Genomic DNA, 18,203 nt, shown 5'->3' with positions numbered 1-18,203 from the left:
TACTTTTAATCACTCCTGGAGTCCATCTGTCTCCTTAAGAAAGGGGAATCTTAATGCCAGATTAGACAGAAAAATGTCTTTCTTCTACCCTCCTGTTTAATCTGGATGATGCAATTTATGGAGTGGGCAGATGCAGATTCTCCCCCAGAAAAAAGGTCTCTTGAGTGTTTATTTGCCCCAGCTTTGGAAGCACTACTAATGTGCTTAAGCTTGTTAAGGAGCCTATGAAACAGGATCAGACTTTTAAAAAGCCTGAACATCCCATGGTGCCCTCTTCATATTTGGTCTTGGTGCTGACCACCATCCTCTTTGTTCTTTAGTTTTGGCTTGAAGAAGATTTTTCTGGTACAAGCAAAATACTTCCCTTCTTTCTTACACACACCATAAAAAGTTTATTTTACTCCTAGAACAGAAGGACTAGAAAGAGGTACTTTCTTCAGGATAGAAAAAGTTGATTTCAAACCATTTGCAATATTCAGAAAAGCACAACTGGACTCAGTATCAAAGTCACCTCAATCTCTGGTCAGCAGAGCAGCATTTGCATGGGAAGGTGTAGGGGAAAGACATGCAACCTGCATGCACAGCAAATTAAAGCAGCAAAGGAGTGACAATGGACAACTGACACAAGTACAAAGGGTCTAGGAACAAGCAGGAGATCAGAGAGGAAGGGAAAGGATATCATGAAGTTCTGCAGTGAAGAGGGAAGAAAACAATTCATAATAATAGTACCTGAGAAGATACCATCTCTGTGTAGCTGCTGAGAGTGTCCTCTGAAAACTTAGCAAGCTGCAGCAAGAGAAGAGACCAGTTACTATAATCGTGCTCAGAAATGTGTCATGAGGAACATCCTTCCCTAAATACTGTGCCTTCAGAGAGAAGAAAGCAGGAGTCCTGCCCTGTGGGAATTGCTACGCCAAGGCAGACCAATAATTCATCAAAGCAATTATGTCTTTAATGGACTATGTCTTTATCTACTCGTGAAGCACAGTCAAAGCGCTTGGTGCTGTTCATCACGGAAGAACACAGTCATTACCTAGATGTCTACAGAGAAAATAACAGCAATTAGACCCAGTGGAGGCTCTTTCTGGATGGTTATTTTTAGACAGAAAGAGCCAGGATTGACTGATCTGTTTTTAAGCTCTATGGGTCAGTTAAAAGAAAGGAGCTGGAAGAGAAGGTTGTAAAAGCAGGTGCCTGGAACACAATGGACATGGAGAAATGAGGTGGTATGAATGGGACATGGATAGGAAATGAAAAGAAATTATAGCAGGGCACTACCATGGGGCTCTTAGAATTACACCGAGACATTTACTACCTTAAGATTTGTGCATCCAGCACAAAGGATTCCACAGTAGACGTGATATTGAAAAACAGTTTAAATTTAAGTATATTCATAAGCATAAGTGAATATGGCAATTACATTTGCATGTCAATAAAATGACACCCCAAATAATAATGCATATATCTGGCACTTTAAAAAGGATCAGTTTAACACAGCTGAAAAATGCCAAGACAAGTGTCAGAAATAATTTAAACTGAGAACTATGAAGGACAATTAGGAACTGTTTAACAATATTTTATTAAAATTTTAAACAGCAACAGTTGTAAAAATAAAATAGTCCCAGTTTTGAGTGGAAGTGAAAACAGAAGTAAAAATTAACATAAAAATAAGAAAAGGTATACTAATAGGTAATTAAAACCAGTTCACTGCTTGTTGAAGACAGTGAAATTGCAAATGATATTGCAGGCTTCTTAAATCAATATGGCTACTCCTTATTCAGTGAAATAATCATACCATATGATAACTATGAAATATTTTCCATTCTAACACTAGCGACTGAAAGTAAATATGTTTAATTTAGCAGGTCTGGACAACTTTCTGTTACTGCTGATTTTGCACAAGGCTCGAAGCATGGATTAAGTCCCAGTGCAATGGAAGAAAGCTCATGCGGTGCCAGTGCCTGACAAGGGCGAGGAGAACAAACCAAGTTACCACAGGATCCCAGACAGACTTTGATTTCAGACGGAATAACAGAGCAGCTAACACGAGACTCAATTAAAAGAAAAGAAGTGGAATAATACAACCAGTGCCAAACACCACAAGTATGTAAGTCATAAATCTCATCAAACTATTGTGATATCTTTTTTGACAAAGTTACAAATTTGACTGATAAAAGTAATGCTTTTGACATAGACCGCTTGGTATTTTGACTTGATACAAAATGCTTTACTGGTTTTCTAAAAAAACTAGAATAATACCAGAGAAAATAGGGCCCATATTAAATATCTTAGAAATAAACTATCTCCAAATGGAACAGATTATTTGCAATAGGATGTGTGACTAGCTCAAGCAGGGGCAAATTCTGCGTATTTTGTTAATAGCCTCAAAGAAAAATAAAAAGCCATTACTGATAGAGACTCTAAACTATACAAAGTTTGGGGCAGGGTCTAGCAATAAAGAGAACAGACCACTGTTACAGAACAATATGGATTGCTTGGTAAATAAGAAAAACCATGGATACCAACAGGCACAAAAGCAAGGTTGCATACCTAGGAGCAAAAATGAAGGCTGGACTTACAGGATGAGGACTCTGTCTTAGAAAGCAATAGCTGTAGATTATCAGCTGAACAAAACCTGGCCATTTAAAGTAGTGGCTTAAAGATCTAATATGATCCTTTGTTGCACTAACAAGGGAACACAGAGTAGAGAGTCCAAATTACTCTGACATTTAGCACAAGCATAACTGTTACTGGAATACTTTGTGGGCTTTGGAGGTTCATAATTCTACAGTGATCCCGAAGCACTGGAGAAAGCTAAGAGGAAAGCCAAAAGAAAGATTAGAGGGTTGGAAAATATGCTTATAGTGACTCAAGGTGCTTAAACTGTTTACTTAACCAAAGAGACGGTAAAAGGGAATGTGAGTAGCTACAAGAGACCAGAAATTTGATTGACGTGCTCTTAAATATAGAAGACAAAAGATATAAATGTTCCAAGGGCTGGAAACCAGATACTACAAAAATTCCCACTAACATAGAAGGCCCATTTTTAGCAGTGAAGGTAAATAATTACTGAAACAACCTATCAAAGGCAGCACAAATGTTTTCAAACCAACATCAAATTCCTTTCTAAAAGGAATGTTGCTGTAATCCAACTGTAGTAATGCAACTTGAGGCAGGAGCTCACCTGGAGGGGCACTGGTTTGTGTCCTGCAGGAATCTAATTAACCAGTCACAGGGGTCACCTATAGCCTTGAAAAACTGGGAATCAAACAGCTGGAACATGATGGGAAGGGACAGAAGGTGGAGAAGAGTGTCACACAGGCCAAGTGCTTGGAGAGGACGAAGGTCTTACCTGCTACATTCTGAACAGAGTAGAGAGAGGGAAGGAGTGAAATAGAGAGGCCAAGAGAAGACTGCCCTGGTCAAGGGGGAGAATGACCAAGGCACATCACAACAGTTGTTCTGCAGCAGCAAGGATGGAGGGTCATGTTTGGGATGTCACAGAAAGAGCTGGCTGGACAGAGTGAGTTGCCTGGACAAGAAAAAAGAGAAGACAGGAAAGAACACAAGGAAGGTGCAAGTATGAGTGACAGGGCAAATGGGTATATTGAGAATGATGAAGCAGGGAAGCCAAGGAGCTCTGGCTTTTCCCAGCAAACAGCAAGGTGTGAAGGGAAGAGGAAGGTTCCAAAGACAGAAAGCAAGTGATGCTGAGAATGGGTGGGAAAGGTGAAGTTGAGAAAACACTGAAAAGAGATGGTAAAGGTGGACATGCCACTGAGGGGATGTAACGTGTCCTCCCTCCCAGGACACAGGCAGCTTAGTCACATACAACCTATAGGAAAAAGAACAGAAAACGCAGACCCAGGGCCACAGAGGCCAACAAAGGACAAGAAGGAGAGAGAAACTCTGTCCAAATACAGGCGTAACAGAAGTCAGCACAGAAGACAAACATAGCACAGTGCATCCCACCAACACTGCCACTAGGAGAGAGCAAGAGACAGCCATCAGCACATCCAGTTCAGGATCATACGCCCATCAGACTGCCAAACTCCATTCCCCAAACCAGCACAACCACCAGAAATTCCTCTTACTCCCTGATCTGCTGCAAAGGCCAGGCCTGCAAGAAAAGCCCCAGAGCTGCAGCAAAGGGCTGTTCAACCCAAATATTAAAACAGGGGATTGCAGAGGATCTCATGTATCCCATTCCTTCCCAGTGGCTAAACATTCCCTAGTTATAGCCACTATAGGGCATTTATCTCCATGTTAACCCCTCTGACAGATTATATTTAGCTGATAGAAAGCACATGCCTTGAAGAGGTTTATGGAATCACTGGAGCTTCTTATCACCTTGGGATAGCTGTACACAGGTTGAAAAAAAAAAACATCTGTTCAAGAAGTCACACTGCTCCAGGGAGACGGTGTAGCTGGGACAACCAAAGACCCAAAGCTTTTACAGTTACATGGACACATCTGCTGAATTCATTGTGCTCACTTCACAGAGCACTTCTCATCTCCTGCCCTTTTTACTGCAATGGTTTGATGTGGAGAGATACCTACCAGTGAGGTGGACGAGGCCTTGCTCATCTGGGCCAAGACTCTGGCTTCTCCAAAGGCTGTAGCAAGGATCCACAGGACAGGAAAGAGCAATGGAAGGATGGGTAGGACACCATTCACCTGAAAAAAAATTGTAATTACCAGCAAGCACAGAGACAACAAAAAGTCAGACCTTTTACATGACATCTTTTCCACCACAGTGAGAGGATGGGTAAAAGGCAGTGGCAGGAAGGAAGGAGACTGCTTGCACTGGAAGCAGTGCGACACGGGGAGAAGCACAGGAGGGGAGATACATACACCTTTAGGGGTTTGTAATGAAGGAGGCCGTGAATAAATCGCACTAACTCACAGCTGGTTTTCCTGCTGAATTTGGCATAAACTCTTACAAGTTTAAAGGCAAAGGATACCATATAGATATATTTATATGCACACACATATATGTGTATACACATACATGGCAAATGAGAGAGAGCAAACAACGTAAAGGTCAGCCTAGGAGGAATGGTCAGGGCAGAGTTGTTGTCCTGCTCCACTGAGAGCTCCTGGATCCAGCATGCCCAAGGACATGCACAGGATGCTGCCATGGGATGAAGCAAGCTGCTGAGGGAGGGAATCGGTCCCAGAGGTGCTCTGGGGAGCAGGCGTACTGGAGCTCAAAGCTCTCCTTTACCTGTAGCTGAAGAAGAGTGTACTGCCAAGAAGCAATTCCAGGAGCTTTGAAAATGAAGCGCACAGCATTGGTGATGAGGAAGCCAGCCTGCAATTCAAATAGAAATGACACTGTCAGCCAACTACTAGAACTTGTGGGGAAGGAGTTTTCACCACCTTGTAACATTCTCAGCCCTGGGAAAGTCTGGAAGATATGCTTGGTCTGCTGCTACGGTTCCTCCCTCCACTCTCACTGCCAGATGGTTCAGCATCTTTGCTTCTCTGAACTACCCAAGGTACACACAGAGTCAGCCGCATGAGTTGGGGCCTGGCCACAATTTCCTGTTGATGGCTGCAAATTCTTCACCTTTATTGACAAAACATGGCTCTATTCAACAACAAAGGCTTGAAATGAGACCTACCAGTACAATAGGGACAGCATATTTCAGCATCACTGACTGTACAGTAAATCTCTCATTATCCAGAGCTGTCACAGGACGTGACAAAGCCATTTCCAGACACCACCTAAAAAAATGGAAAACAGTTTGAGATTTCAGCAACCAAAACCCTGCACTTCCTCGGATATAAACCTCCTAGTAGACCTGATTAGAACACTGTCTTCACCCTACGCTACGGGGAATGACACTCAAAAGAGAAGCCAAGCTCTACAATAACAGCATTGCACTTGCCAAGGGAAATTTGCAGCGCTGTTGAGCAAACTCCCCAGGTCTCCTCACCCACTAAACAGGAAGGCTCCATCACCCCAATGTGTACTGAAACTCCAACAGGACATTGAGATAGCTGTATCTCCAGATGACCAAAGGGTGTCATATCGCTGGTTACATCAAATGCATTAAATCTGTGACCTCCCTGCATTGTTCAAATGTAATTGGAAAGTAATAATCTGAACAGTAATACTTAGCAGAGATGTGGTTTTATATATTAGCCTAACCTGCCAGGACAACTGAAGACAGACAGTAAGAGACTTACAGCATTCCCAGGTAACAGAGGAGACACAGCACAGCATATTTGAAAATTTCCATCCTGGACCACTAAGTCTCATTCTTTGCCAACACAAGGCAGCAACAAGGACACAGACAAACTAGGCACTGTGCACTGTATTGAACCCACCTGACATTATCGATTATTGGGGTCTTCAAGACACGGAAGAGACGATACAGCTGAGGGTTCTGAGGTCCCTTCTTCACTTCTCCCCTTGGGGAAGGTGGAGGTGAGAAAGGTGGAAACAGATCTCCTGGCTCCAGAACTATGTGCTCATCATCCTATAAAAAAAGTGAGAGAGCCCAAAGGCTGCAGAGTCGGGGCCTCGGTGGAACCCTGTTGTGAGGGACCAGAGGTTTAGTCCAGCAGGACCCCTCCCACTGTCACAGTTCCTTCTCTCAGCTCTCAAAAATTCATTAGCTAAACTAGCTAAAATGAAATGCTTGTGTTGAAGCACATCTGGTTATTTCATTAAAATTGGCATTTGAGTGAAAGTTACAATAAAACCCAACAAAGGTAAATTTCAAGCTTTAAACTTTTTCCGAACTTCTTCAAGCAGCAAAATCTTTGCATAGATCTTGTAATTGATTTCTTAATTTACTGCTACCCCAGGTATTTTATATCATCTTCTTTTATAATAAATCAGTAGCAAGAAGAAGGTCAAAGCAGACAAACTTTATTTCTCCAAATAAAATCCAGGATAAAGTAGGGAGTTTGTATGTCAGATTATCCTACTGGACAGATTCACGCCACTTATATTTAGCAGCACGTTACAATTCCCCCTTGACCTGGAAGAGACGGAAATATGGTGCTTCGGTATTACATTAGTGTCTCCTGTCCATTGGGTTTGGAAGTTCATGCAGATGCAGCCTGTCTAATGAAGCACCGTCCTTGACTGAACTGGAATTTCAAACTGTTTTCAAGGTCAGAAGAAATCAAACACTCCAAGAATTTGTACACTGAGAATTAGAGTATTAGCAAGAAAATTCCTGGGAAATACACTGTTACAGGCCAGGGAAATAAGACAAGCAAGTTACCTTAATCCCTCTCAGAGAAGCAAACGACTCCTGGCCTGGCCTCAAAGCAATGACGTCTCCTTCTACTAACAGGCTCACGGGCAGGTTGACGAGATGACCATCCCTGTAGGCCCAATGAAGGGACCAGGAGGGGGCATAAGGCATGTGAAGGTCAGGGTACATGGAGTCTGGCCATTTCACCTCTTTGCCAAGTGTCTCTGAAAGCCCAAAGTGTGAACGAATTAAGTGGTAACAATTCTAGAGGGACAAATCATACATCGATTTACATCCTGTAGTGGCTATAGGTCCTCCAGTGCTAAGCTCAGTCCATTCCCATGATCGTTTATCATCTCTCTTTTTCTCCTTGATGGCTTTTCCCTTCTCTCTGCACCCAGTATAAAAAACTAAACATAGTCATTTTATAACCTTAAATACATACTTGAACAATGGAAAAGCTAAAGGCTGTCCTTAAAACTGCAACACTGAAATGAACTGCTCCTCAGGTTCAGAAGCCCCTGTTGAGACGATGCTCACGCACAGCAATTTACTTCCTTCTGTTCTATGTTGTGGTACAACCCCACATATTCTTCTCTCATCATCTGCTACAAGGCAGATATTTTTGTAAGATACTGAGGATTTGAATTACTCCAAAGTGCAGACATAACAGACGCCTACCTGATAACACACAGATTGGAAGCACATGGCCACATGACAGCTTAAAACAACTATTCCACAGGACAGGCACGAGCAGGACCCAATTCTCACAGCCTGTTTCCATGTAACACAGGGGAAGGCTAATAAGCTCAATTAGTAATGTATGTGATCAGGTTTTGAGAAAAATCCAATGGGAGGAAAACATAAATGCAAATGAGAGATGAATATGGCCTCACCATTTATCTTATCAATGATTGTCTGAAGTCTCCTCTCCACCTCTCTGCACTTCAGCCTCTCTTGACGCCCAATCATGACGAGATCCAAGAGGAGAAGGAGGAAGAGTGCCAGCGCATTAACTATCTCAGCACCTTGGCTTTGCACAGCAAAACAGAAGAAAGCAGAAAGCAGACGAGGTTTGAGTAAATGAGCAGAACGCACTGCCAGCCGCCCACAGAGATAAATGCACACCTGCTCAGTTGTTTACTCCTACATCCCACAGACTTATGGCTAAAAAGGAAAAGCAGAGGATCTATGATCACGCTTCTTTAGAATAATGCCACCAGAGAATTCTGAAAGGATCTGTCTAAATTTAAAAATACCCTTACAAATATGGTCAAGGCATGCACAGTAACTTCTCCTATGAGCCACTAACTTCTCCAGTTTCAAAATCCTTCCTATCTATGATAATTTCTAAGGACTTTTCAAGATGTAGGAATGCTGCAGAAAAAAAATCTCAGTCTCTCCATAAGACGCTCTGTGGGTCTATTAGAAGTAGAATTAAGTTGGCTGAAGTTTTTTTCTGATAGTGACAGAATTACCAGTGTGAGTATGCTGAGGTCTAGATGTCTAGACAGAACGAGGGACAACACTGTTACGTCAGTCACAGGCAGTGTTGAGGTGATATAGAACTTCAGTTCACCAGCACAGGGTGCTTTGCTTACCTCCCCTGCGGTTGGCTCCCATAGCAGCACAGCAGCAACAGCACTGCCAGAAGCATCAGGGATGCACCAGGCCAGTGGAAACAGGAGCAACGGTTACCATGGTACAGAAAACTGCTCCTCCACACCTCCTACAAAAGGAGAGCAGCAGACATTCAGCATCAGTGAAATATCAGAGCCAGACGTTTGGAAAAGCAGAGTGAGAAAGGGTGAAGGCAGCAGATGACAGTCCAGGGTGAACACAACTTTGTAAAATCCCTGAATATGATACAGAGCGTCCCAGATCAGTTATGCCAATGCTAAAGCACTAACAGTTGCTCAGCTGGAAAATCTGGGTGAACACTCTCTGCTTTACTCTTGCTTGGAAGAATGAAAAGGGTTCTGTGCCAGGCTGCCACATTGTCACTAACCAAGGAAGGAACACTTCTAAGTACTGTGCATAAACACTAGCACTTTGTATTCAACACACACGCCGGACAAACATGGTGGACAAGGGGAGACTGCTGCACTTCACAGCTCTTTCTCTCCACCTGATAAGGACCCGGAGGCACACTGCCATTAGTCACTGTTGAAGCCCTTAGATCCCTCACAGGTGGAGCTAAGCTCCTGTAGAGCTCCAACATCCTGGAGAGGAGTACTGGGAGAAATACACTCTTAGGTGGATTCCTTGCCTTGTTCCCAAGGACTTTAGCAGTTCTACACCTGGACACTCTGCAGCAGCAGTCCAGGAGGGAATGCAGCCAACTTTTGTTTAATCTTCAGCTTTACTTTCAGAAGGGGAGACTGAGTGCCCAACCTTGTGCTTTTTGGTGCCTCACCTTCCATGAAGTCACTTTTTTCCGTTCTTTCTGATGCCCCTCCAGCAGTGCTGACAACTGGTCTCTCAGGATCGTGAGGGCTTTCTTTGTAGTAAGGCCCAAACTTGAGGTCATCTCATCCTAAGGTGCCAGAAAAACAAATTGTTTAGTGCTTTCCTATTTTCTTTTTAGGCTTTTTCCTGGCGGCTGACTGAGCACCCTACCGTGAATGCCTTGCACTCATCATCACCAGTCTGATTCTCCATTTTCCTGAAATCATCTTCCCTCCCGTGAACTTGAGACTGCTGGCTGGAATTAGAGCACTTAGATAATATCAGGTAAACAAACCGGTCCTGACTGTGCTGGATAAATACTTTATCAAAGCACAATACCAAGTCATTTCTGCAAAACAAGATCGTAATCAGCAGAGGCTGAGGACAATACAAAGGGAGGCTGCTCAGGTCTGAGGTTATGCAGGTTTGAACTGGTATCAGCTTGTGGAGACAGCAGAACACAGACAGTTATGGTAGAATTTTATGATACAGGATGGATTTTGCTAATGGTAATAACAACTAAGTAGTAGAATATCTGCAATTCCAAACAAGAGTGGTCCTATTTCTACAACTGCTCATTATGAATTTTTCGTTATGAATCCTGCCTCTGTGGCTACTTTGGCACAGAAGCCCCCAGATTGAAGTGCTAGGCCATGGATCAGTTCAGGCAGAGAGATGACTCCAGCATGAACTCCTCCTTTTACAAAACAAAGCACTGCAGTTTTAAGTGCCAAAGTGTATGAACATATGAGGGAGACATTTGGACTTGAAGGAAGCACAGAGAGCACAGAGCACTGTTCCCTCATGGGTCAGCAAAGAGCCATCAGCCTGAAAGGACACAACCCAGGAGCATGCCATCTGGAAAACACCGCCATAAGGTGCTGGTAAGAAGAAAGAGGGGTGAAGGCTTGCATTTCTGGGGCAAGAACACAAGCACTTTCCTTCCTTTCAAATCACAGAGACTGCTGAGAGATACTGTGGGTACCAGATCACTGAAAGGGAATCAACATGGAAAAGCAGGCAGGTGTCCATGAGAGGGCTGCAGCAGATATTGGGAACTGGTCAATAAAAGTTCTCATTTGCATTTCATGTTTTAATACAAACACCTTGAAGGTGTACAGCACGTGGGATATCCTGCCCGTTAGACGTGTTCAGGTGTATCACGCTGTTTAGAGTGCAGAACTACTGAACACAGCAGGCAGGAAGCTTCCCCTTCTGGTCCCCAGCAGGGTGACAGATACATGGTGATACCCCCAGCAGATACAGCTTGGGCAGGACCTGCAGCTCTTCCTGCTCTTGCAGTCACCAGCTCCTCCAGCCCTGCCAAGTCCTACGTGGTCTCAAACTGCCGCAGCTCTGCTCTTCAGGAGCTGCATGCACCTACCCAGCTCTGCAAGGGCAGCTCAGCTGCGATCTGCGCTTTTCTTCCTCTTCCTGAATTGAGCAGTTTCTAGATCAACATTTACTGGAAACTTAATCTTGGACTTCAGACTCATTTGCATTGACAGCCCAACCCAAAACTCCAACGTAAGCGTCACGGAATAGCAGATAGATGCTCTTTAAACTACCATCTACCACACACACTCCCCACCTATCAGGGACAATTTGAAACAGCAAATTCTGCACAGGCAGAGTGTAGCAATGCTGCTTTAGCTGCACTTTTACAGAACTAAAAATAATCCTGCTGTAGTTTTCATTCTCCGTGTCAGTTTTAGGAATAGAGGAAGCAGTTCTGTGTTGTTCTTGGAAGCAGCCCAGGTAACATCAGCACAGGACTAAACATAGGAGTCTCTCAAAGACTCCCAGAGGAGAAGACGGCAGGCAACGGAGCTGGCAAGGGACATGCTGCTGCACCGCTGGAGTGCTGCAAACAGGAGTGCCTGAGAACAGCATGGAGCAAGGGACAGTAAGGTGTCTCTCCACGCTGACCACTGGCTGTTTGGGGCACAGCAAAGCACTCACAAAAACATTCATCCTCTCCAATACTGGGAAAGCAGAAAAATAAATGAGGGACTTCAACAGAAAAGCAAAGTCTGCTTAGACAGGTTCCAGGTTAGGCTGGTTCCAACGGATACATCAAGAGCTACAGAAGAAATGAAAGGAAAAGTGCAGTTAATGCCAACATCTAGTACAGTCACACGCTGCCTGGAGAGAGAAACTGCCACATCACAGCAGGCAGCAAGCAGAAAGAGGCAGCAAATCCAGAGGCACTCGAAAAGGTTCCTGAAATACTTGTAAACCTGCTCCAGTCTTTACACAGGGGTTACTGTTTTGCTGTAGTATCAGTCAAGGTAAGGGCAGTCACAAAAGGAAGGTGGCTGTAGCAGGTGAGAGAGGGCAAGTGCAGAGCGTGGCAGGGCTGGGGCAGAAGAACAGCAGGAAGGGCAGGGATCACCCATCCTGACTCTTAAAACGTGGAGTATTTGGCAAAGCAGACAGAGCCAGCCTGGTAAACAAACAGTGTAATAATGTGAGAGGCTGCCTGGGGTGACTCGGATAACCTGCTGCTGGGGAGCATCACGGGAATGCATGTGGAACCAGGGAATGAAAGGGAGAGGCAAGAAGAGCCACCGTGAGCTCCTGGCAAGGGGCAGCTCCAGGTTTTCGCAACAAGAGCTGCCCTGTTAAATCATCAACTGCTAATGAGGCATCTTTCAAATGCCCTGAAGTAAACCTTTGTATATGGCAAACCTAGGCACTATCAAGCTGTCCCAGAGGGATCTTTCCAGGCTTTCATCAGCTGCAAATGCTCTTTGTGCCACAAAACAGGAGGTGAGCACCCCAGGGTGAAGAAGTCACTCACAGGAGGTGTCAGTTCATTAATAAAAACCTCAACATTCACATCTTCGCTTTGGAAAAGAGTAATCCTCTAATTTTCAGGTCAAAACAAAAACAGCAAGACACCTTCCCACCAGCTGCCTTAGCATAGGGTTTCCTCTGAAGAACAAAAGAAAAAAAAAAAAAAAGAGAGAGAAAAAACAGACAGTAAATTCCAGGTTACAGTGAAAGCAAACCCCTGATGGGTATCAGGAGGCATTTTAAAAGGCCATACTTTCCTTTTGCCCATACCTAAAGGGAAAAGGTCCTGAGGAGAAAATGAGCAGTTGCTTTCTCCTTTGCCTCGAGAGGCTGGAGAGCAGAGGAACCTCTGAGTGCACTTAGGGCTCCTCTGGAGCTGACCCCGGCTATCGCAGCCTTAGGCCAAGAGCCGTGACTGAAGCCAGGTAAACACAGGACAACTGCAACCTTCTGCCTTGAGGATGATAATGCATCTCTCTCAGAGTTGTAACCTGCAGGATGGCTGTTAAGGAAAAAGCACACAGTGCAATAGATTTTTTTGTACAGGTGATTTCATTTTCTGGAGGGAATGAATGCGCCCAGGTGTGGACTGGATGGGAAGATGAAAAGATGCGTGAATGGGCGCCTCTCTTCTCCACTTCCAGTAAATATCCTAAATGTTAAATTACTGCTTAGCTTGCCTGCAAACATCAGGGAAAGGGAACTTGAGCTGGATCAAATGCCTGGTTTTAGGAGCTGGTTTGGCTCTTCAGGAAGGAAAAGTGGAGATGTGGAGCCACAGAATCAGTAGATTATTCTTTGCCTTCTCCGCTCACCTGGGCCTCCATAATTTGACAGAGTTGGCAAATACCCAATGATCCAAGAGCTTGTTTAAATCTCTAGCCTTGCCTGGCTCACAGCAAAAATGTTTCCTTTGCCTTGCAGGAGCATTTTCACACTGATAGGTAGGAAGAGACTGGTTATCTTCTGATTTTTCCTCCCACAATGTGCAGTTGCCTCCTGAGCATCAGCACCTACTCCCGCAGCCCACCTTCACCCTCACACAAAATCACCACTGGTTCCTGATCTGTCCTCCTAAAATTCCCATCCTGTTCGTTTAAACATAGAACCATTCAAGAAGATCTTAAAAGTTTATCAGCTATTCTCACACTCTCTGCTACCCAACGAAAGACAGAGGTCTTGCTCCTTCCTTCAAGAGGAACAAACAAGCAGAGGTCAGAACGTATACAGGTGAGAAATGGACACAAAATATTAGTATAATTAACTCCTCTGATATTTTCATACAGCCATTACACATCCATAGTAGCATATTTATTTGTTGTACCAGTAAATGTTGATATAATACGTGGTGTTGTATCACATATGCCAAACATTTTTTCAAATAATACTGGAGCACAAATATATTCTTTGCTTTACAGAGCAAAGTGGGTTGAATCATCCTCCATCCTCTGTGGATTCAGTCTCTTGCAGAATAAGGGCTTCTCACCAAGACTGCCACACACTTGAATCTTTCCGCCTTTACAAAGATTGTTTAAACAAGTAAGGGAATAGAAAACAAGATTTGCTAGAAGCTTCAATTTTCATAGACTGGAGTTCCACCCCCCTGATTCAGAGTGGTCTGGAAAACCCCTCCGAGGCAGCTGTCAGATTGCTTCCCTCTTTCCAGACTGTGCACACTAGACCCCTTTTTTTAACAATTCTACTCTATTGCTTTTCAGATTTAAACAGCTGAAGGTGGGAAACTGGGCAACAGAATGTTCTTCCCTTCTCTGAGAGCTATTTTGCATTCCTTAGCAGAAAAAGAAGGCAGGTTTTAATTTAACAATGACATTTTGCAGGCTATTAATCTACTTCAAGGATTACACCTCCTGAAATGTGAACATTATTCACAGTTTCAAAAACACATGAGAAGGAGTGACTCCACCAAATATATTTGCATTTAGTACTGTAAGTCAGACTCCTGCTTAGGGTAAGGTGCAATATGACGGACAGCAGAGTTTTTTGGGTCTCATCAGAGAGGCTGGCAGACATCATACACAGAAAAGCATGCAATTTTGGGGGGCAATGTTTCTTACAGCAGGTTAGTGCTAGAGAGGGATTTATTCTTGTTCTAAAGGAAATCATACATCAGTGTGCTACAGCTCTGCCCAACCATGGCTGCTGAGCGCTCGGACTGCCTGAAATGGCACATCCATGCTACAGAATGATACAGATGTAGGCAGCAAAGCCAATGTATAGGCCATTCTGGGCAAAAGTTTCCTTTTACTACATACATCCTTGGTCCCGATTATGCTTTTTGTCTTTTTTGGTGCTCACCTGGTTACTTTTCAAAAGAGGTCTGATCCTTGACTCCTAGCAAGAGTGCTTCTCTAGTGACCCAGGCTACATGAAGCCTCCACCCTGACACATTCCTACTACACAGGATGATCTTTTCATTAAGACTCTGGACTAACCATCAGGACAGCTGGATTCTATTCTTTGCCACAGATTTTTGGTTGGCAGTGTGAAAATCGGATGCTCCTCTGTGCCTTAGTTTCTCATCTCTATAATGGGACTACCAACTCCCTACCAACTGTAGGCATTGTGAAAATCATAATATTCACCAACCTACCTGAACACGACTAGAAAGCATAGATAAAACTAAGTTATGTTGATACCTGCATGATTCAGGCAGCTCCATCAAGCAGATCATGGCTCTGTGGGGAGCACTGCTTTTAAAACTGGACTGGCTGAGAATGGTACCAGAAGGCACAACGAACACAGCTGTTAAACTTGGTTTAAATGGCACCTGACACAAGTTTAGCAGCCACAGTTTAGCTGCTGGTGGTCTCAATTCAAATGAAACAAGCAAAGTCTTCAGCACAGCAGTGCCCAAGTTAATGGACAGAGCAATAGTCAACAACTGTCTCCTTCCTCCATCTGCAGCAACGGTATGAAAGGCAGCCCAGGCCTCCCCCTACCCCCGGACAAAAGAGCCCCCACAGCTTGGAACTGGGTGTCTGTGGGGGCTCCAGTGTCGTCACTGGTTTTGAAGCTCCCTGCAGCTCATCGCTAACAGGGCCTGCAGACTTACACTGCAAAGAGACATAGCTGCAGGAGCACAGATCTCTGAGAGACCTGGCCGAAGCACTGCTAATCAGCCCTCTGAATCACCACTGCATTTTAGTGTGAACAGAGCCCATTTTAATCCAGACAATGACATTCACATTTTATGCCCGCCATAAAGCACAGAGTAAGATGCCAATAGCACGATCAGCCTTTCCACATGAGTAATGCAAAGCCCAGTGCTTTGCTTCTCCCTCAGCCAGTAGCAGTTCAACGGCAGAGAAAGACATGATCTCTCCCCAGGTAAAAGCTCAGTTTTGAATCGTACCTTCCCTGGTCTGTCTCTTCGGTCCTGTTTGCAGCACCAAATCCCCAACCATAGTTACCTGCTCCAGCAGGCTGCTGGCAGGATGAAGCAGTGTTTATGCAGTGCTTTGCAGCTCACCTGTACTATGCAATTATTGAGCTTTCATTACTGTAATTTATCCAGCTACAGTATTCCTCCAAGTTCAGAGAGCAGTCAGGGATCTGTATTTATTCTGGCTTCAACACAGAGCATACTGCTTTATGCCAATGCAGAGCTTACTCCAGAGGATGCTAATCCCCTCCCAGAGGCCAGCAATGCTCAGAAATCCACAGAACTCCCCACTAGTTTCCTTCCCATCCCCACTTATTTATCTGAAGTCTTTGGGGACTAAAACTATGGTACAGCCTAGCAGGTGCTGTGAGACGTTTCAAAGGGATAAGGAGGTCCAACAGCTACAGATCACAGCTCATAGAAGAAACAGACAAATTTAAGTCTTGAGGCCAAGGGACAGTAAAGCAGGAGTCAGCAGCTAAAATCATGTTTGGTCCCTCCTATTGGCTCTAGGGTTAAATCTGCAGTTTAAAACAGAGCTCCTTTCCCCATCCCCTCCAACACCAAGCTATTTTCCAGCTAAAATCATCATTCACTGTTTCATGTCCTGCCATAACCTCTTTCCCCAAAACCTCAAAGCTCTTCATGCACCATCACATCAGGCAGGATGCAGGTTGGGGAGGGAGAGAGGGAAAGCCATTTTGAATTTAAATGTTAAGGGAGAGAAACTTACTTTGCGGCATTTGCCTTGGTGGGGGATCCAGAGATCAGCCTGCTTGAAGAGCATCTGGGCTAAATTCCTGCGCCACTTCCCCAGCAACTTGCACTGCTGCTGCTCTCCAAAAATGAGAGAGCAGAGAGGGAGAGCGAGCGAGACTGTGCAGAGCCCAGCGCTGCAGAGAATGAGACAGAAGCAGCAGAGTGAAGCACCAGTCTGCTGATTAATTCAGCCTGTTTCCAGTCACGCTGCATATCCAGCAAGGAGGCGGTGGATGGGGGTGGGGGATGAGGGATAGAAAGGAGGAAAAAAAAATGCAGAGAGAAGAAAGTTTGCCCAGGATAGCACCAGGTGTCTGTAAGAATGGTCCATTCATCAGATGGAGCCGATGCAGCCAGAATCCCTGGGTTCCCTGCCTGTAGAGATGCATATGCAGGCACAGTAAGGGTTGATGCTGACAAACAGGGGTCTGTGGAAAAGCAGATGGCAAATTAGAGAGGACAAAGTGCTATAAAATATACTACAGGGGAAGGAACACCTGAGCAGGCAAGGAAAAAGACTAGATGAGACAGAGAGACCTAGGAATACTAGGAATAACTCCCCTACATAAACCTAGGAGAGTCTTCCAGATGACTCCACAGCTTTGGATTCAAGTTCAATTAAAAAATATAAGCATTTGCTGTTTAAACAAGTTGTAATGTTATGGTTATAACATTGGGTTAACCCTATAACCTATAAATGGTTATAGGTCCGGTCTGAAGTGTTCCCTCCCTCTTCTTTCACTGATAGAGAAAGCAGCAAAAGCCCCTCTCAGCATCCAATATTCATGCACCCTGAGCCTCACAATCTAAAACAACAGGTGCACGCAAATTTTTCATCACCACACACCATCCCTGGGGCTCCCCGTTTACTGACATCTGGGCAGTGGCACAGAGAAAGGAAAGGATTAGTGTAGACAAGGAAGGGCTGGGCAGAACAACAGGTAATGAGATAAAAAGGCCTTTGGAGGGGAAGGAGAAATGAGCCTTCTGTCTCATTTTCATGTTTTACAGGAACGCTTCCTTCTCATTGTTGGAGGGAAGCACCTTTATAAGTGGGTTTTTATATAGCTCCTACTTCAGTGCTGTCCTAATTCTGTCTGGGGCTTCCCAGTTCTGCAGAGCAATCACTAAACCAATTACATTCATTCCACATAGAAAGGGGTGAACAACTGGCCTAGCCAAGAACCGCATCAGTCGCTTGCCAAGGATTACAGCTGGCTGGTACAGAATGGAACAGACAGGCATGGGAAAGGCTTCCAGTCTCAGCTTATCATGTGGCTTTGAAGACCATGTATCCATGTCAGGGTTCTCCTACCATCCCTGGCCAAGCTCTTTGCTTCCTTTCCTTCTCCGAGATTCAGATGTTTAAATAGGCACAGCCCGTATTCTGTGTTTAAAGCCAGAAGTGTAGAGATTAAGAGGTCTCAGTATTTACAGTAAACCCAACACAGACCAGATCTAAGACAAGTCCTGAAAGAACTAATTATTACCTCTGTGCCAGCACTGAGTTACACATCAATATGTAATCTCACAAAGCTCTTAAAGCTGAAGGGAAGTGGACACTGCATTTTTTGTCA

The 18,203-nt window shown here is 44.4% G+C and overlaps 1 protein-coding gene across 3 annotated transcripts in view; it reads right to left on the bottom strand.

Annotated features, from left to right (window-relative positions):
- The window catches only part of TMEM94 (transmembrane protein 94), a 36,490-nt gene extending 19,836 nt beyond the window's left edge, over positions 1–16,654 (bottom strand). For all 3 annotated transcript variants that reach the window (XM_074160389.1, XM_074160390.1, XM_074160391.1), the window contains exons 1-10: positions 16,601–16,654; positions 9,634–9,753; positions 8,819–8,946; positions 8,114–8,250; positions 7,245–7,441; positions 6,337–6,488; positions 5,628–5,730; positions 5,228–5,314; positions 4,561–4,677; positions 730–786 (exon numbers count right to left, since the gene is read on the bottom strand). In XM_074160389.1, the coding sequence (XP_074016490.1) occupies positions 730–786; positions 4,561–4,677; positions 5,228–5,314; positions 5,628–5,730; positions 6,337–6,488; positions 7,245–7,441; positions 8,114–8,250; positions 8,819–8,946; positions 9,634–9,753; positions 16,601–16,654 (1,152 nt within the window). The remainder of the gene's footprint in view (positions 1–729; positions 787–4,560; positions 4,678–5,227; positions 5,315–5,627; positions 5,731–6,336; positions 6,489–7,244; positions 7,442–8,113; positions 8,251–8,818; positions 8,947–9,633; positions 9,754–16,600) is intronic.
- Positions 16,655–18,203: the final 1,549 nt, after the last annotated feature.

The sequence above is a fragment of the Numenius arquata genome, chromosome 17 (genome assembly GCF_964106895.1).
Source record: "Numenius arquata chromosome 17, bNumArq3.hap1.1, whole genome shotgun sequence".
Classification (NCBI taxonomy): domain Eukaryota; kingdom Metazoa; phylum Chordata; class Aves; order Charadriiformes; family Scolopacidae; genus Numenius; species Numenius arquata.
This window is presented reverse-complemented; position numbering and strand designations above follow the sequence as displayed.